Below are 19,076 nucleotides of genomic sequence, written 5' to 3' on the forward strand. Positions count from 1 at the left end.
ACTGGAAGAAGTAATGACCTTACGTGGGATTTCCCTTATGTGGGCGGATCGGGAAAGGAACCCCCATGTAAGGGAAGGGCCCACTGTAATTTATCTTTACCCACTAACCACTGAGTAAGAAACAGTCTTAGGTGATATGATTTATTTATTCTTTTTTATAAAGTTGGCCATAGAGTCATGTTGGAGGATCTAGAGATTCCTAGAGAAAACACCTCCTCTCTCTAGGCCAGTGATGGCGAACCTATGGCACGCGTGCCAGGGGTGGCACCCAGAGCCCTCTCTGTGGGCACATGTGCTGTTACCCCAGCACAGAGTTTGCCAGAGTTTGTTATTAGAAAGCCAGAGGGACATGGCACTTTGCAATAAATAAGTGGGTTTTTGGGTTGCAGTTTGGGCACTCGGTCTCTAAAAGGTTCACCATCACTGCTCTAGGCATTTGTAGGTCCTCCAGCATGATTCTATGGTCAACATCCAGTGGATGTTGACCACAGAGATGCATTGGAGGACCTATATATTTCTAGAGAGGTGTTCTCTCAGATAAAAATAGGGTTTATTTTCTCCACTTTCACGGGGGTCCTGCACCCCTAATCCCAGTGAATGTTGAGGGCTCACTGTACATACATACTTAGCTGTACTACATAGGGCAACTACAAAACCAACTACAAAATACAATAGAATACAGTCGGCCCTTCTTATACATGGATTTTTATACACGGATTCAAGCATACACGGTTTGAAAATGTTCAAAAAAAGTATAAATTTTAAATATCAAACCTTGATTTTCCCTTTTTATAAGGAACACCATTTTGCTATGTCATTATATTTAATGGGACTTGAGCATACACGGATTTTGTGACACACGGGGGATCTTGGAACCAAACTCCAGCGTATAAAAAGGGTCCATTGTATAAAGACATGGCTTTTTTAAAATAGATGTTCTATAAAAGTGCATATGCTAAAACAATTGCCTGCCAAAGCAGAAAGTTTCTTTAAAGTGCCATAAGCCAACCAAATTTCTGAAAGGTAGATAGCTGAAACCCAGGCCTTAGGCTGAAATAAAATGAGTCTAGATAAGAGGTTCACAGTTTTTAGTCTTCTTGATCTTTAGAGCTTCAACTCCTTGAATCCTGACCATTGGCCAGGAAGGGTGGGAATTCTTGGAGTTGAAAACCACTGGTCTAGATGATGGATGACTCACAGACTGCATGTAGCCTGTGTCTTTCTGAGCTCCAGGGCCTTTAGACCCTGAACTTGCTGGTATATTGGTGGCAAATATTTCAGTGTTTCTACCTTTAAATAAAATATAAGTAAATGCCACTAGAGAAATATCTTTAACTCAGTGTGAAGTGGTTTGAGTGTAAGATTAGGACTCTGGAGATCAGGGTTCAGTTCCGGACTTGGCCATGGAAACCCTCTGGATGACTGTGGGCAAGTGTCACAGTTTCAGCCCCAGGAAAAACCAATTCTGCCCCTGGACATGTCTTCTTTTGACAACTCTGATTCTTTTGCATGTCAATTCACACACACATACACCCGTGGAAATTAATTCACGAATATTTTCTCTCACTACATTTCAGTGTTTCATATCCAGTGGTAATACAAATTCAATTCTCCATAATTTACATAAGCAACTCTCATAAACAGTAAGAACACACAATATTCTTTTAGTCTTTATTTTCAATAAGACTGATGAATAGAAGAGTACCACCACTACCATGTAGTATGAAATCAACAATTTATTCTTACCATCCTTGTTAACAGAAGTAACTTTGGCAGGATAAAAACGACAATCAGACCAGCAAGCCAATACTTGATCATTTATACGAAATCCCTTAAAAAGAGAGAGAGAGAGAGAGAGAGAAACATTTAGAATTCTAGGATATATGAGTGTACAAAAATATACCACTGAATTACAGCTTTAATAAAATAGCCTATCCTACAGGCTGGGGAGCTCCCTTTCATGGGAAGGTCACTTGGTTCCCTCTTAGGTCTCTTGCCTGTTAGCAGGCAAATACTTTTTTTAAACCTTTAGTGCTTAAATTATGTGGCTACAAGGAACACACAACTCTCTTGTTGCAATAGATCCTCTAGCTACTGATCTCATTCTGGGAACAAATCAAAGTACAGGGTTTAACCCATGAAGTCCTATATGACTCTGGTCTGGGTTATTTGAAGGATAGTACTAGCTCTGAAAATTCTGTCTGAGCTTTGAGATCTGCTGGAGAGGTCCTCCTACTCCAGTAGACCCTATGATCAACTTTGGCTGGATGTATGTACAGAGATCTTTTAGCAACTTTGAGACTAACTGAAAGAAAAAATTGGCAGCATCAACTTTTGTAGACAAACATCTACTTCCTCAGATGTGTTTGGTGGAGTGGAAGCCAGGGAAAGACATATATGTGTCATTGATATGTGAGAATGCCAATTCAAAATCCTTTGTGGAAATGAAGTGGCAAGTCTAGTTTTAACAATGGTCATTTGTGAACAAAGGCATTGGGAACTAGCCTTTGTGCATGGAGATGAAGTAGCAAATCCAGTTCGGCATAGGAACTACCCTGTGGTGAAGAGAATAGATGAGTGTAGGACATCCACATGAAGATAGGGTCAGATAGTGTTGAAATGTGTATAATGTGCCAGGATGCCATTACTGTATCTTTGTTCAATCCATTGCTTAGGGATTGCAGTCTACAGATGAACTCCAGTTCTGCTGTTTTTCCTTCTAATCTGCCTTTGTAGTTATTTTGTTGAAGGATCTCTGTTCTGAGATCTGAGATGGAATGCCCAGGGAGAATGAAATGTTCTGCCACAGGTTTTTGTGTATTCCCTTTCCTAATGTCTGATTTATGTCCATTTATCCTCTGGTGCAGGGACTGGTCTATTTGCCCAATGTAGAGTGCTGATGGGCATTGATGAAATAGTATGGCATAAATCACACTAGAGGATGAGCACATGAAAGTCCCCCTAATACTGTGAGTGATACCATTACATCTTGTGATGACATTTCCTGGCTAAATGTATGGACAGAGTTGGCATCTTGGTGTGTGGCAAGGCTTAGTACCTGTGTCCCCATCTGTGCCATGTGTTCTCCTGTAGGTAAGTACATGCTTGAGATTTAGAGGCTGTCTGTAGGCGAGTATAGGTCTGCCACCAAAAGTCCTTCAGAGAGTGGCATTATTGTCCAGAATGGGTTGAAGTTTGGTGATGATGCACCTGAGTGGTCTCAATTGGGAACTGTATGTGACCACTAGTGGGGTTCTGTCGTTTTCTCTATACAGTCTGTTCTGTAATAGATCAGTCCTGGGTATAAGTCTTGCCTTGTTTATTTGTTTTTTTACTTCATGTGGTGGGTACTGTAATTCCTTAAGTTTGGCATCCCTGTCTTGTGGGTCTGAGCAAATGAGATTGTATTGGAGGGCTTGGCTGCGAACCATGGATCTGGAGTGTGTTCAGGGTGAAAAACCAACGTTGGTACTTACCCATGATACGTTCATTTCCAGCAGACGAGAGTCCTAGCATCCTGTATTCTGGGTTAAGCTCCTCCTATTCGCTCCTGTAGGCAGGGACAATAAACAAAAGACCGGCCCCTATATAGGAAGGAGCTAACCTCCCCGGGCCTCAGTCAATAACAAGCCAAGGGACTAGTAAGGTAAATCAAGGAACTGAACTTTAGTAACATCAGCTAAGGGTTAACTAGAACACCCTAGAAAAAACTAGTCCAAGAACAAACAAGAACTCAGAAAAACCAATCCAGCAACAAGAACAAGGCAGGTCCACCAACAGGCAGGCAGGGTCAGAGGCCGCAGGCAGCACCCGGGTGAGCAGGATGCTAGGACCCTCGTCTGTTGGAAATGAACATATCACGAGTAAGTACCAACGTTCGTTTCCCCAGCAGACAGGGTCCGAACCTCCTGTATTCTGGGATTTACAAAAGCCCTCTCGAACTGGGAGGGAAGTGCTGCCAGGAGACTGTGGCCCCCAACACAATCTGTTGGAGGACCCTCCTTACAAATGACGCCTCAGCGGACTGAGACATGTCCAGTTTGTAACATCTTATGAAGGTTGAAGGCGACTTCCATGTGGCTGCCCTGCAAATGTCTGACAGGGAGGTGCTAGTGGCCAGGGCCGCAGAGGTAGATGCACTCCTGGTTGAGTGCGCCATCATCCCCTCGGGTGGAGTGAGATCAAGAGTTCGGTAGCTCTCTTGAATACAAGACCTGATCCACCTAGTCACGAGTCGAGGCAGATACCTTGCACCCCAAAGAGCCTGGGAGAAAGGAAATGAACAACATCTCAGATGACCTTAAGGTTGAAGTCCTCTTGATGTAGATTTTGAGGGCTCTGCGCACATCCAATGTGTACCAGGACTTTTCAAAGTCCTTCTTAGGATGGGGGCAGAATGAAGGCAGGAGAATGTCGTGACACCTGAAAGGCTGAGTTGACCTTAGGCACAACGGTAGGGTCTAGACGAAGGCACACTGAGACTGGCCTAAAAATACACAAGTCTTTACATACCGACAGGGCCCCAGCTCTGACACCCATCTGGTGGAGGCAATGGCCGTGAGGAAGATGACCTAGAGGTAGAGGTGTTTGAGGGAGACCTCCTGAAGGGACTTGATCGGCCCAGCCGTCAGCGCCTTTAAGACCGTGTTCACATCCCAAGATGGAAAACACTGTCCAGTGGGCTGGCCCTGTTGGAAACTCCCCTCAACAGCCTCTTAATGTGAGGATGGCCGCCATTCTAGCTGCTCTCATAAGGAGCAGAACTGATGTGATGGCAGACACATGCCTTATAACCATATTGGGTCTTAGTCCCTTTTTAATGCCATCTTGGATGGACTAAAGCAAGTCAGCCACTGAAAACCTGAAGCAGTCAATGAGAACTTGTCTAAAAGGTGGATTATGGTGGATGATGTGATCAATCAGAATAGAACCTGATCTAATCTGGACCTATGGCAGCTTCCACCCTATCACTGATCACCTAGTCAACTGGTTATAGCAATGAAGGCGATATTAAGGTGATTTCACGTGTAGCAATTAAGACTTACCGCTCTGAAAGAGGAATGTTAATGTCTGACCTCCAACTAATATTTCAAAACAATGTGCAGTTCTTTACTGGAACATCTGTGAACCTGTGTAAAATAAGACTACCAGTAATTCCATGATTAGGCAAGGGAGACACTGGATTAACCTTTACCTCGCAGACATTGGTGAGTCCATGCAGAAGCGAGGATGCACTCTGTGTTAACAGGGCCTCTGGTCAGAATTACGTCTGATTTCATCTGAGGATGAACTTGTCTAGAGGCTTCAAAAATCAACCCAACTCCATGTAGCAGGCTATCATCAACCTGTATGAAGGCTGAGGGGTCTCCCGGCTGAATGAACTGCTGATTAAGGAGTCATGAAATGGGAACAGAGGGCTTGGCGAGGATAGCCCTCTGGTATCTAATTTTGAGGAGAGGATTTTCTCCACAAAAAGGATCTGTCAAAGGAAAACAAACCTAAATTTTAAATAGTATAGTGGGCCCTCGATATGTACTGGAGTTGAATTCAGGACTTTGCACGGATACCAAATCCATGGAAGCTCAAGTCACATAAAATATAATGGCATAGTAAAATGGAGTCTCCTATATAAAATAGTAAAATCACAGTTTGGTGTTGTTGTTTTTCTGTTTCTGTTTTCTGCTTTTTTTGGAATACACACACACACACGCTGTGGGCATATAGGTGGCTGGTGTAGGTCTATGGTATATTAAATCTGAGCACATGTGCTACCAGAAAACAAGGCATAGGCACTAGGAAGTCCATTTCCCCAGCCTCAGAAGGCAGTGGACAATGGTGTTGTTTGGACCAGACCTTGGCATGAAAACCCAGTCAGGGATAAGATACTCGCCCACACAGCAGCTAACCTTATAACAATAAAATCATAGAATCATGGAGCTGGATGAGACCACAAGGGCCATCAAGTCCAACCCCCTGCCATGCAGGAAATCACAATCAAAGCATGCCCAACAGTATGCAAAGGAATCTTGTAGCACCCTGAGACCACTAAAAGAAAGAGATTGGCAACATGAACCTTCATGGCCTTGAGCCCAACTCATCATATGCACGATAGACCTTGTTACAATAGGCCTATCCAGAGCAGGGAGCAGTTGAATGGCAAGCCCATCAGCAAGTATTCATATTTAAAATGCGACTATCTAGACAAGGTAAGAGGTAATTGTGATCTTTGTGGCAGACTCCTCAGGGCTCTGTAGGATGTCTTAATGGGATTTGAAGCAACCCCTTAGCAGAAAAACCTGATTATATTGTTTTAAAACACTCATGGAGGAAGGGGGGTTTCTCCCCCCCATGGAGAGGAGGCTGTTTGTCTGTTTGTTTTTGATAAGAATTTTTCTTAACCCCCTGTATTAGTGAGAACCATCTCATTGAAGAAACTGTATTTTTTTTAGTTTCTTCCCTTTAGCAGACATCTCTCCTATGAAAAAAGGGAAGGAGAGGAGAGCCACCTCTCCTGAGGCTAGCTGACTGAGGTCCCCTGTGTTTTATAACAGGAACATAACCCTTTGCCACTAAAGTAGAGCTTTGTTGGTCACCTTAATCCAATATATCTATCACCTCATATGAGATGTTTTCACCAAAGATCCTCAATGCATGTAAGCATTAGAGGGCTGCTGAGTGACCAGAGGCCTTCTCCTTGCTGGAGTCACCCTGTTTATTAGCATTTAAATGAATCTGTATTGTTAAAGCTTATGCTCTTAATGAGAAGTGCTATGGCTGATAACATTTTGCACAAAGAAGGTAGAACCATGTGCTCATCTTATGTCTTAGGCTGTTCCAGCTAAGGCAAAAGGGCTCTGGCCCTAATGGAGACAGGGATGGAGGCCCATGAGGAAGGAAGAAAAGTCATCATGTTGGCTTATGGCTAGCCCGTTCCCTTGTTGAATTAGTTTCCAGGCATCTTCTCTGGCTTGGAAAAAGGAGAGGGGGTGTGTGAGCAGAAACACTACAACTCAAACCTCATGGGCTAACAGTAATAAAATGAACACCAGAAAAAGTTAAGCAGTATCTCTTGTAAATCTGAGCCCCCAGACCTGTTGCTGTGTGGGCTCTCCCCTCCTTTATTTGCCCTATCAAGGGAGGCTGCCTGGGCAGTAGCTTCTTCCAGGCACTGAGGAAACTGCTTTTAAATTAGCAGTGACTGAAGACCATTTGTAATCATGGGTAGATAGCTGCATATGGCCTGTAGTGTAGCCCTGATACTGTACTCACAGGGCACTTTGTTTTATTTATGTTTGAGACAGCCCCAACTTCAAGCTGGGGTTTACAGCTTAGCCCTTTTAATCTCAGGCAGGCTTATAGTAACCTGGCTGCATGATAGAAGCTTGGTCCTCAACTCCCTTCCCACTTGCATAGGTAGCTGGGAAGGGCAGAGGGGCTGCTGTGGGACATGGCTCTACATTTACCTGAGGTATGTCTGTGTCCTGAGAAAGGATAATCTCTGATGGAAAGGAGAGGCCAAGCACTCAAGCTGTTCTCTCAAGAGTGCCATAGTTTGGGGCAGCCAAACACAATTGGGGGTGAAGGGAACTCTCCACCCACAATATCCACAAGTGGTTTCCTCCTTTGTGTTGTTGTAATTTTTGGGGAGGGAACACAGGAGGATTTGTATCCATGTGGTCTCTCAAAGAATCCTTGGGTTGGAAGAGATCCCAAGGGCCATCCAGTCCAACCCCATCCTGCCCTGCAGGAATTCTCAATCAAAGAATACCCGATAGATGGCCCTCCAGCCTCTGCTTAGAAGTGGGTGGCAGAGGCCATGCTCTCTCTGGGGAGGACATGAAGCCACTTTGTGCTTTTTTGTGGGATGCTCTGTGGCAGTCAAAAAAGACCATTTTAGAGTTGGAAGCTTCAGCTCCTGCTGGGCCAAGTCCAGCTTCCTTTACAGCCATGCAGCTGTACAACATAGAGGAGAAGTCCTCTGCCTCCTTACACGCCATCTCATTATAAGAATTCAAAAGGAATGTGCAGGAGCCCTGGCAACACCACCATGTGTTTCCCAGTCTGCAAAAGGATCCCTCACACCTGTTGGGGTCCTGGGTGCCATTGGGGCCGGAGATGGGAAGGAAGGGGGAGACCAAGGGTTTATGCCCCCATCTGCCCTCCTGGCAGAGTCCCAAATCTTATGCTAGGCATAGTGCCTGCAATGGCCATGGCAGAGGCCTCATGGCAATGCCTGCCCTGAGTGAGAGCATTAGATCTGGCAAAGGTTCCTTGCTGGCTAGAGAGAGAGGGCCCCTGGTACGCACCCCTTCTCCTGAGTCTTCCGGCTGGCTTGCCTCTCTGACCTTGGCCCTGTTTCAGGCTAGGCAGAGGTGATGCAGAGAAATCCTTTGCCATGGCTTTTGCTGGCCTGTCCTCTGAACTCTGGCCCAAATGGGCTGAGCAGAGATGCTGAGAAGGGAAGTTTCCATGACTTCTAGCCAGTTTCCTCGCTGATCCCTGGCCTTAAACAGGCTGGGCAGAGGTGATGTGGAGAAACAGAGACATGGAGGGGATACCCCTCACCATCTGTTCCCACGGCTCCCATGTGCTGCAATGCTGTTTACAGAAATCTCCTGTGCTCCCACCATGAAAGGGGTCAGCTTTGGAGGAGAGGGAGAGTCATTGGCAAAGCCAAGACCTTTCTCCAATCCTGGGAGCCCTTGTCATATTAAGTCTTTCTTCATGCTTCCAAGGCAGCAAGAGAAAACGAAGAGAAGAGAAGAAAAGGACTGGAGTGGCTGTAGTGAAGAAGCCGCAGAGCAACAGCAAACACATCCCAATGGGTCTCTCTCTGAAGCCAGCTCCCTCTGTTGAGCTGGCAGACCCTGAGCTAGGGAAGCCTGAGCTAAGGATGAACCTTAGCCAGTGCTCTTGGGGTCCTCTGCCATAGCCACCACCAAGGAAGGGGGGAAAGGCAGGAGAGAAGAGAAGGGAAGGCCAAGGAAACTCTCAAACCGCTTTCGGAGAAAGGAAAAACTTTGCTGGCTCGAAAAGACACATCCTGCTAGGAGCTTAGGCAGGAACAAGACTGAGGCCTGGGGGGGTTAGCTCCTCCCTATATAGGGGCCGGTCTTTTGTTTATTGTCCCTGCCTACAGGAGCGAATAGGAGGAGCTTAACCCAGAATACAGGAGGTTAGGACCCTGTCTGCTGGGAAACTGGAGGCATGTAAGTATGTGTAGCAGTCCATGGGTTTGTGATAGTGTGGCATTATATGTTCATTTTGTAGCTGTACTGTGGTGTCTAGAAAGTGAACTTGTTCTGTAGATAGTTCCAGGCCAAGGTTGATGGTAGGGTGGAAGTTGCTGAAACTCTGGTGGAATGTCCTGAGTGAGTCTTCTCCATAAGTCCTAATTATGATGATACGGTCAATGTACCTCAGGTAGAGGAGCGGTTTCCAGGTGCAGGAGTTAAGTAAGCATTGTTCTAGGTCGGTCATGAAGATATTGGCATATTGTGGTGCCGTGTGTGTGTGCCCATGGCAGTGCCATTAACTTGAAGGTACATGTTGTTACCAACGGTGAAGTAACTATGTGTCAGAACAAACTGGCAGACCTTGGTGGCTAAGTCTGATATATTCCCATCTGGAATGATGTTCGTGATGGTTTGTAGTCCATCTTCCCTCCTTCCAACTGTCATCTTCTGGCCTGGGAGGGAGTGAAAGGACAGGCCCAATGCCATCAGGCCCGACCTCAATTAAGAAAAAGAGCCCTCCCTCCATTCAATCTGCTTTAGTCCAGGCCTCAGAGGGAGAGAAGAATGCTGGACCTGATCCCCTCCCCCCCACCATTCCCTTCTCCTTTTGTGTCGTGTCTTTTTACATTGTAAGCTTGAGGGCAGGGAACCGTCTATTATCCCCTCTGTTGTAAGCCGCCCAGATGCCCAGTGATTGGGCACCATATAAATAAATCCCATTATTATTATTATTATATTGGTGTATAGGGATTCCACATCCATAGAGGCTAAGATTGTGTTTCCTGGAAGGTTATGGATGGATTGTATCTTTCATAGGAAGTCCTGTTTCACATAGCAGAGTGTTGGTGGCATATGGTTTAAGGATACTGTCCATATATTTGGAGGCACCGATTGTAAGTATTCCAATGCTGGAGACGATAGGTTCTCCAGGGTTGCGCTGTTTATATATGTTGGGTAATAGGTACTCAAAATCCAGCCACACCTGGCTGGGGCTCCTGGGGTGTGTCAATAAGGGTTTGGTCCACGACTCCAAGGAAATTCCCTGAGCAGCCTATGTAATTCTTTCTGGTGTTTCTCTGTGGGATCCTTAGATAGGATCCTATAAAATGTGGTGTTGGATAGTTGTCTCTCAGCCTCCCGTATGTGGGCAGATCTGTTCATGATGACTACAGCTTCTCCTTTGTGAGCCTCTTTGATGACAATATTAGAGTTGTTCTTGAGGCTGTGTAGAACATCTTGTTCCTTGTGAGATTCTGTTGTAAACTGCATCTCTTATTATTTCTGTCTAGGCACAGTGGCAGAAACATTCTATGTAGAAGTCTAATTCTGTGGATGTATACCATCGAATTGTGCTGGAGGACCTAGAAAATGCCTAGGGAGAATGTACTGTTCTGCAGGTACTGTTCCTGTAGATAGGGGGGTCGTACTGTATACTCATTCTATTCAGCCTTGGTATAATCTTCTATATGTATTCTCAAGTCAGAGTACACCTCAAGCACCAAAGTCCTAATGTGTGATTCAGAAGAATGTGTTAAGTCCTCAAATTTGGAAACTTGCTATGAAAAAAATCTGAACTACAAGAATGTGAATGTTTAGGACTTCAATCCTATACTGAGCCACTTAGCAGTCAGCCTTAATGAAGACAATGAAATTTATTTCTAAATAGTTGTTACAGGATTGCACTATAAAACAAACCTTAAAACAGCAAGCAACTCCACCAAAGGAAATTTAGACCTGGTTCAAGACATTTCATCCTAACTGCCAATATAAACAAAGTTAATATTTGTTACAGCATCTATAATTTATCATAATCCAGTGACCCTCCATGCACCACGCTAAAAGTGTTAACTCCCTCTAACTTTAAACAAACAGCTTTATTTATATATCGCTTCATACCGAACTAACAGTGTCTAAGTGGTTTACAACTGTAAACTAATTGCCCCCTACAATCCGGGTACTCATTTTAGTGACCTCGGAAGGAAGGATGCAAGCCTGAGTCGAGCTTGAGCCCTTTTGCTGGTACTGAACTCGCAACCTTATGGTTTTAAGAGAGTGGCTGCAGTACAGTCATTTAACCACTGCACCACCAGGGCTCTTAACAGTTTTTTTAGAGCTACAATCAAGTCAGCAGAGTGTTATTACTTACAGAAGATCCTTCTTCTTCATGTAATCCTTCTTTCCTTAATTGTATTTTTTCTAATGGACGTAAATAAGGACTATCCCAACAAAACCATTCATCATAACGATGATTCCAGCGTTTAAAATGGATAAGCACTTTTCCTTCCTCATAATCAATTTCTTCAATGTGAGCTGGATACCTATATAAAGAAAGTTGAAATCTGAAATTCCGCCAACAAAATTGGGGTATGTAATAAAAAATTATATATATTATATATACACACATTCCAAAACCATATATAATTTGCCAATCATGTTTGCTAGGGCTATTAACAGTAAAATAAGATAAACAAATGGCTTTATGCATGATGACTTTCACCTTATTCAAGATTAATTTCACCATCTGCCATGCCAATGAAATGTGAAACTGCATTTTCTTTCTGGCTTAAACCCTAGCAGACATGGAAAAACAACAAGAAAACATATAGAAAACATAATTCACATGTTATATAAATTATACTATGTTTTGATAATAAATTTTTATCCCTACCTTTGCTGTATATATCTTGAATTCTTCCCAAAACTATTAGTTTAACCAATAAGAAGTGGCTAACCCTTTGCCATCAATAACCATACAGGATCATACAAACAACAAAGAATTGTCTGGATTCCTTAGGGCGATGAAAAAAGATGATACATTTCTTAATGTCATTATCTACTGTTATCAGTAGTGTTACATGTGTTTCAGTATTAGAAGTAAAACTTGCCTGCAGTTTACACCTCCACAGACTAATTAACATTTTGTTTAGCAGTCACTGCAAAAGTGACAATCAGGTACTTAACCTCATTTGTGATACCACCTGGGGATATCACAACACAACAAACATGAATACCTAATTTTTAAGAGGAATCTCCTCAGCTATATCCTCTATCTATGAATAATAATCAGGTCTTACTAGTTTGTCCTAAACCACCCTGGAATATTATCCTTTCTGGTAAATCATGTTTAAAACTCATCTCCCAGTACAGAAAGCTTTCTTTATTTCCTCTTACTGACAGGAGACACAAGCAAGACTCCAAACGGGGAAGTTTAACTAATTCTTCCTGTCGGAGGAGGAAACTGCTCAAAGCAAATTGTGAGGATGAACAATGAATGGGAAAATGTCCACAACTTAATCTACACTATGTGTAACAACTGATGTAAAAGTAACAATTAGGAGTTCAACTTTATGTGTGATACAAACCAGGGAATCTTGTGACACTGGATGCAATACTTCTACTTCAAATGTTTGGATCATTCACGTTATCATGTGTTATATTAAATTAAATATGCAGTGTCAATCTCTCTCTCTCTCTTCTTTTGCTAGAAATAAATTTTAAAAATGGCATGCAAATATATTCTGTCACTGGATTACATTTAAAACTAAATGTAATCTATATTAAGGTTAAGAAAATACAGTGTATGTTCTTTTACAAACTTATTTCTTCCTTGGATACAATGTCATATACTGCTCCCTGAATTAGGAACTTAAACAATCTTGAAAGTATTTAAAACTCTAAGCTGTCTTTTCTCAAATATATCCCAAATCTCCTGTACCCAGCAACAGCAGATAGTTTATTAACAATTTACAGCAAAGAAGGGTTCTTATCAGCAAATCACAGCTCCAAATCAATTACCGTATATTCTCATCAAGGGAAGTCGAGGGAAGGTTTTAGGGCCAAAATCTTGGATTTTGATATGCCCTGTGGATAAGTCGAGGACAGAATTTAGGAGACAGATTTTACAATCAGCTTCAAAGTGGAAGTGGAGGGGAGGAGAGAGAAGCTTGGTTTTCAGAGGAAACACAAGGAGGAGGAGGAGGAGCAAAGGTTTGGAGATCAGCTTTCAAGCAGAGGGAAAATTATGAAATGCAAAGAGGAGGCAAGGTTTCGAGATCAGCTTGCAAGCAAAAATGGGGAAATACAAAAAGGAGAGAGAAAAGTTTGGAGATAGGATTGAGAAGGGAATCACTACATGCACACTCACACTGGTGCCTTGCAGCTCTTTCAGCAATCACTGCCGAGGCACAGAGAGTGAGGCATCAGGGCTGCTTTTTAAAGGATCTTTATGAGCATTATTACTGGTTGTTGTTAACTGTCCTCCAGTTGATCTCAAGCCATGATAACTGTACTGACATGTATATAATTCGACCTCAGATTTTAGGGTCAATTTTGGGCATAAATTTCTTGACTTACAGTTGAGTATATACAGTATACTATTTTCCTGCTCATTCTCCTATTCTTTGCTTCCTATCAGATACATGCTATTGTATTGTTGTGCGGGGTAGCTCTCTAGAAAGGACCTATGAGCAACAATACCTGCATAGTGCAGTATCCATCCATAAAATTCTATGTACCACTACATCAGATGTATCTTTCATTCACATTCAATCACTAAGACTATTGTATAACCCTTTTGTATTTAAAGGTCAGTAATTTAAAACTAGTTATTTTAATTATACTTTTAACAGAACAATGAATACAGCTGAAGATTTCAAGATTTCTAATCTTTAGGAGTTTGCTTCAAGCTGAGTAACAATCTAATAAAAAATAAAATGAGCTAATTGTTTTCATTTTCAGCAGGCATTTGGAAAGTATACTGATGGGCTGAAATACTTGAAACTTCTTTGTTTAATCAGTTGCTTAAATTTACTTTTGCATCTCATAACAAGGGCCCTAAACACAAAATGTACAATGGTTCCATAAATCCTTTCCAATCGAGTTTCAGCACCTTTAAGGGCTCATTCACTATGAACTTTTAGTTCAAATACTATTAATAAAACATTTTCCAAGTAATGTTTATGAAGATGTAAGGGCTGAAATCCAAAAGTTTTGCAACATTTTAGTTGAAGAATTGTTCTGATTTTATACTGTACATAAGCACAGGTATTTTGAAAGTATTTATTTTTACTTACTACATTTAGAGTCTCGTAAAGAGACAGCAATGCTCTTTACTCAACACAGAATCTCTAGTTTGCTTTAGTATGTAATGTCTACAGCGTAAGTCATGTAATTTAGATATTTCAATATGGGACAGCCTGTGTTTTGCAACTTGCCAATGGTAACAGCACTTCTGTGTTTTATGAAGTCCAATCCAATACTTGCTATCTTGTCACTGTCAAGAAAGATTTGCTACTGAAAATGATCAAGTATGTCAAATACAGGCTGTTGCCACACTGCAGAACTAATGTAGTTTAATGCTCCTTTACTTGCCATGGCTCTGTACTATGGAATTTTGGGATTTATTGTTTGTTGTGACACCAGAGCTCTCCTGAAACAGAAGACTAAATATTTCACAAAGCTACAAATCCAAGAATTCCATAGAACTGAGCAATGGCAGTTAAAGCAGTGTTGAACTGTATTAATTATGCAGTGTAAATGCAACCATAGTGAATTTTAAAATAATAGTTCCATCCATACTATCATGTAGACTGATATGCCACAATGTCTGCCTAACAAACTTAGATCTCAGACCACAGTTTAGAAATTTTTAACATGCATATTTTATGAAATGAAAGGTTTATTCAAACAACTTCTGTTTATACGTCTTACTGTAAGAACGTAACTATAATTAATTAAACTATTGCTTGTCACTTTCAGTTATTCAGAAATCAAAATTAAAAGTACAATGGTTAAACAGCAATGTTGCTTGACCAGATGAAATTGACAGGAGTTCCAGTCCATTCATATGCACTCCATTCCAAGCACGTTTCAGCCTTAATTTTAATTCAGGGGCATCATCATGCATGCCACCGGGGCATATTTGCTAACACAGGACTCATATGCACACTTGAGCTTCCCAATGCATTAGAAGAAATTGGCTTGAGTGAATAATCCATCACACATATTTAAAATTTCTACCACCCTCTCAATCTGTCTTCTTATCATTTGAAGATCAATACTTACATTTATTCTGTCAGAAATTATACTTAGCAAGAGGCAAACTCATTCAAATATTTCCATCCCCATCATTACATACTATTCTTGTCGTCATCTTCACCCTGGTTAGTCTTTAGCAGACCACAGAATGGCTGAAACATCACTGTATAGTGGGCCCTTGGTATCCACTGGGGTCTGGTTCCAGGAACCCCCCCCCCCCATAAATACAAAAATTGATGGATGCTCAAGTCCTGTTATATACAATGGGGGTAGTAAAATGTTGTCCCTTATATAAAATGGCAAAATCAAGGTTTGTCTTGAGGTGTGTGTGTGTGTGTGTGTGTGTGTGTAATATTTTCAAGCCATGGATGGATGCATCAGTGGATGTCAAAACTGTGAATACAGGGGGATGACTATATATTTTCTACTATAACTTGAATCTACCAGTTTCTAATAAAAATGGGCTAATAGAAATGTGCGCTTTCAAGAGAGAAACACTCCTTTTATACAGAAGTCTGATAGACAGGGCACTGCACCTTCAAAGTTTAGTCTCCAAAAATGCATTCCTCATGTTGGGAAGCCAAATGTCAAACCTTCCATTACTGCCTGTCTATGTAACATAAAATGAAGTTTTATTCCTAGTCTTGTGAGACATTCTCCACCAGGAAGTCACCAATATCATCATATAACTAAACCATAGTATACATTCTGGGCAAAAATGTGTTCTATTGGTTAATCTCTTTCTAAAGCCTCTTACAATCAGTACATCTGGAATTTGTTTTTCTTTTAGTCACTTAATGCACATTGGAAAAGTGCACACATTATGCCTCTAAAAAAAATTCTACTTATACCATAATCTGATTGGATTCAACAATATTGCTGATTCAAATGCCTTTTCCAGAAATTCTAGCCCTCCTGTAATGAGAGGAGAGCAAGAATATCCTTGTGCTGGCTCAGCACCTTCTTCTGCATCTCTGCAGCCCTCATTTGCTTCCTTTATGTGTGCAGTATCTCTATATTATTTATATCTCTGATCACACAGGATTCTAAATCATGCAGAAAGCCTATATGCTTAAAACAGTATCCCCATGTCAATTTTAGAATACAGTCGGCCCTTCTTATACACGGATTTTTTATACACGGATTTAAGCATACACGGTTTGAAAATGTTCCAAAAAAGTATAAATTTACCTTGATGTTCCATTTTTTATTAGGGACACCATTTTGCTATGTCATTATACTTAATGGGACTTGAGCATACACGGATTTTGTTATACACGGGGGATCTTGGAACCAAACCCCAGCGTATAACAAGGATCCACTGTAGTTTAAAAACTAGGGAGGTAATCCTCTATCCACATGGAATAAACCTCAAGGAACTTAACAGTACAGTACTTACTTCCGACTTATGAACCAGACTGCATTCTATTATCAGGCAAACAGACAGTAAATTAATGCACGACGGAAAAAGTACATGAATACTACATGTACATTTGAGACCAGAACAAGTTTGATGGCAGGGAGTCAAACCGAACCCAAACTTTTAATAAATAACTGAAAACCTGATCAAATCATCATTCTGCCAAAGCTGGAACTTATTTGTACACGATGAATTTGGTGATGTAAGTTTTCTAGAAACAAATTACTCAAGTATTTTTATGCCTTAGTCAACCAGGATCCAATTCAGCATTTTACAGTTCAAGTAAATACATTTTTCAAATATTCCACATTGATTTTAAATCTCACACAAATATCCATTTTTTTCTAATAATAAAAAAATAAACATTACTCACTCGGATGTTGTTTTAAGGCATGCCAATTCAATAGGATATAGATGCTTACACTGTTTACATTTTAAGGACAAAACCCAAAGCACTAGAAATTAACATGAAAATTTTAGCATGTTCAGAGCACTGTTCATGCACACTTTCTAGCCATAGTCACGTGTTAAAATTCTGTCCAACCTGATTATTATATCCATTCATTATGCTAATAATTTACAGGACAATTCATTTTTAGACATGGGTAATTTCCCACAGAAAATAAAGTAGTGGGAGAAAATCTATTAAAATATATTTTTGCCTCACATCAGTGGTTGAACCAGAATAGGAAGAGAATCGGGGGGGGGGGGGGGTGCAGTATATTAGTGTGGAATAAAAATTTTACTAAAAAAAACTGAAGTGATAATACACTTACAGGCTCCAACAAGAATAACGAGCTCGCAGAACTAATATCTAGAAGCATTTTCATACATATTAGTTTTTATCCAGGCTTCTGTGGCAAGTAGGATAGAAATCTGTTCCTTTAAACATTCAATCCAATGTAAGCAGACTGAACAGCCTTGGGGTGGAAAGAGGAGGAAAAGACAATATTTCTGAGCACTGCAAAGTGCTTCTCTCAAACTAGAATTTTTCAGCCAGTTGCTATAATATTAGGTCTCATTCAGACATAATAAGTATTTCCAGATGCCACACCAAGCTATTGCTTAGAGGTGTGAATGAACCTCACCTCTCCTCAGGCTTGTGCACTCCTCATTTCTTTCTTCACACAGCTGGAAGAAAGAGCTAAAGAACTTGCTTTTGATAAACCACAGTAAGTGTTGTTGTAAATCTGGCTACTTTTCACAACAGTTAATTTAATGGTGTATTCAGAACTAAACAGAGTTAAAATTCAATATGGCAAGTTATGGTTGATCAAAAGTAGAAGCCTCCTGTTCCCCCTGACATACAAGGAGGGGAGAGGAAAGGAGTAAAACAATGGGGGGGATTTACTCATGTACTGTTAAATTACAGTATGGCAAGACATACACTTACGCCAATGCAATTAGCAATCTTGATTGTAGTAAATGCTTACTTTTCTGTTTCCTGATTCAGACAACACATGAATAAGTTTTTAAAAACTGGGAAGTTTCTCTTCAAGCGAGACATGTGAAGAAAGAGTGAACATTTCAGCTTATTGCTTCTTTCCACTCCAACAAAACACTTTTTTTTAAAGTGACACCAGGCCTTAAAAGGTTTTTGAAACATTATTTTTTCTAAATGTTGATTTTAATTAATATCTGAAGATAGCTCTTCCCCCCTTCAGCATACTGAATTGTCTAGAATTAAGATAGATTGTGCTTTGTAACATCATGGGAAATACCAATTTGATAGTAACCATCTTATCATTTATGCAAGCAAACACTGCATTTATATTCTCTGACATGAACTACAACAGAATGAAGTGAGTTCAGGTGTGCTGAACCAGTTCCGTAAACATTCTTGGTCTGCATCAAGACAATTTTGTTAACAGGTGAAACAGAAGTAGATGCAAACTGGAACACTTTTTGGTTTGACTCCCTGTTTGTAGCACAATCTGACAGAATCACAAAAAAGTATCCAAGTTTTATCATAAAATAAGAAATACCAGTTTTTTAATCTGTCTCGGGCTTCCAACTGGGCTCCCACTTCAAAGCTGATACCTCTTCTGTTTGGTGGATGCTTTCTCATTTTGTTATAAGCCGCCTCTTTTAGTCCCCTGAAAAATGCAATTAAACATCAATCACCAGAACCATAGTCATTTCTATTATTTGCTAACCTGTCTTAATGAGTTAAAATAATTCACAGTCCAATGCTTCAATAAAGAAAGGTTTTTTAGATTCTTCAGAATTTATCAGAAAGATATTTTAGTCTCTCCGTGAGAACAAAAAAATTTGCTAGTATATCCCAAATTTCAACAAAACTGGATCCTGCCAGTGGAACCAACAGATATTCTATGCAGTTCCCAACCTCTCAGAGGCTTCTTCCAGTGTGAAAATAACAAAGT

At 41.0% G+C, this 19,076-nt stretch overlaps 1 protein-coding gene across 4 annotated transcripts in view; it reads right to left on the minus strand.

Annotated features, from left to right (window-relative positions):
* The window catches only part of PHF20 (PHD finger protein 20), a 68,638-nt gene that overhangs the window by 37,593 nt on the left and 11,969 nt on the right, over window positions 1-19,076 (minus strand). For all 4 annotated transcript variants that reach the window (XM_042461555.1, XM_042461557.1, XM_042461556.1 and 1 more), the window contains exons 2-4: window positions 18,678-18,788; window positions 11,383-11,554; window positions 1,747-1,831 (exon numbers count right to left, since the gene is read on the minus strand). In XM_042461555.1, the coding sequence (XP_042317489.1) occupies window positions 1,747-1,831; window positions 11,383-11,554; window positions 18,678-18,760 (340 nt within the window). In that variant the 5' untranslated portion in view covers window positions 18,761-18,788. The remainder of the gene's footprint in view (window positions 1-1,746; window positions 1,832-11,382; window positions 11,555-18,677; window positions 18,789-19,076) is intronic.

Source organism: Sceloporus undulatus, chromosome 4 (assembly GCF_019175285.1).
Source record: "Sceloporus undulatus isolate JIND9_A2432 ecotype Alabama chromosome 4, SceUnd_v1.1, whole genome shotgun sequence".
Lineage (NCBI taxonomy): Eukaryota > Metazoa > Chordata > Lepidosauria > Squamata > Phrynosomatidae > Sceloporus > Sceloporus undulatus.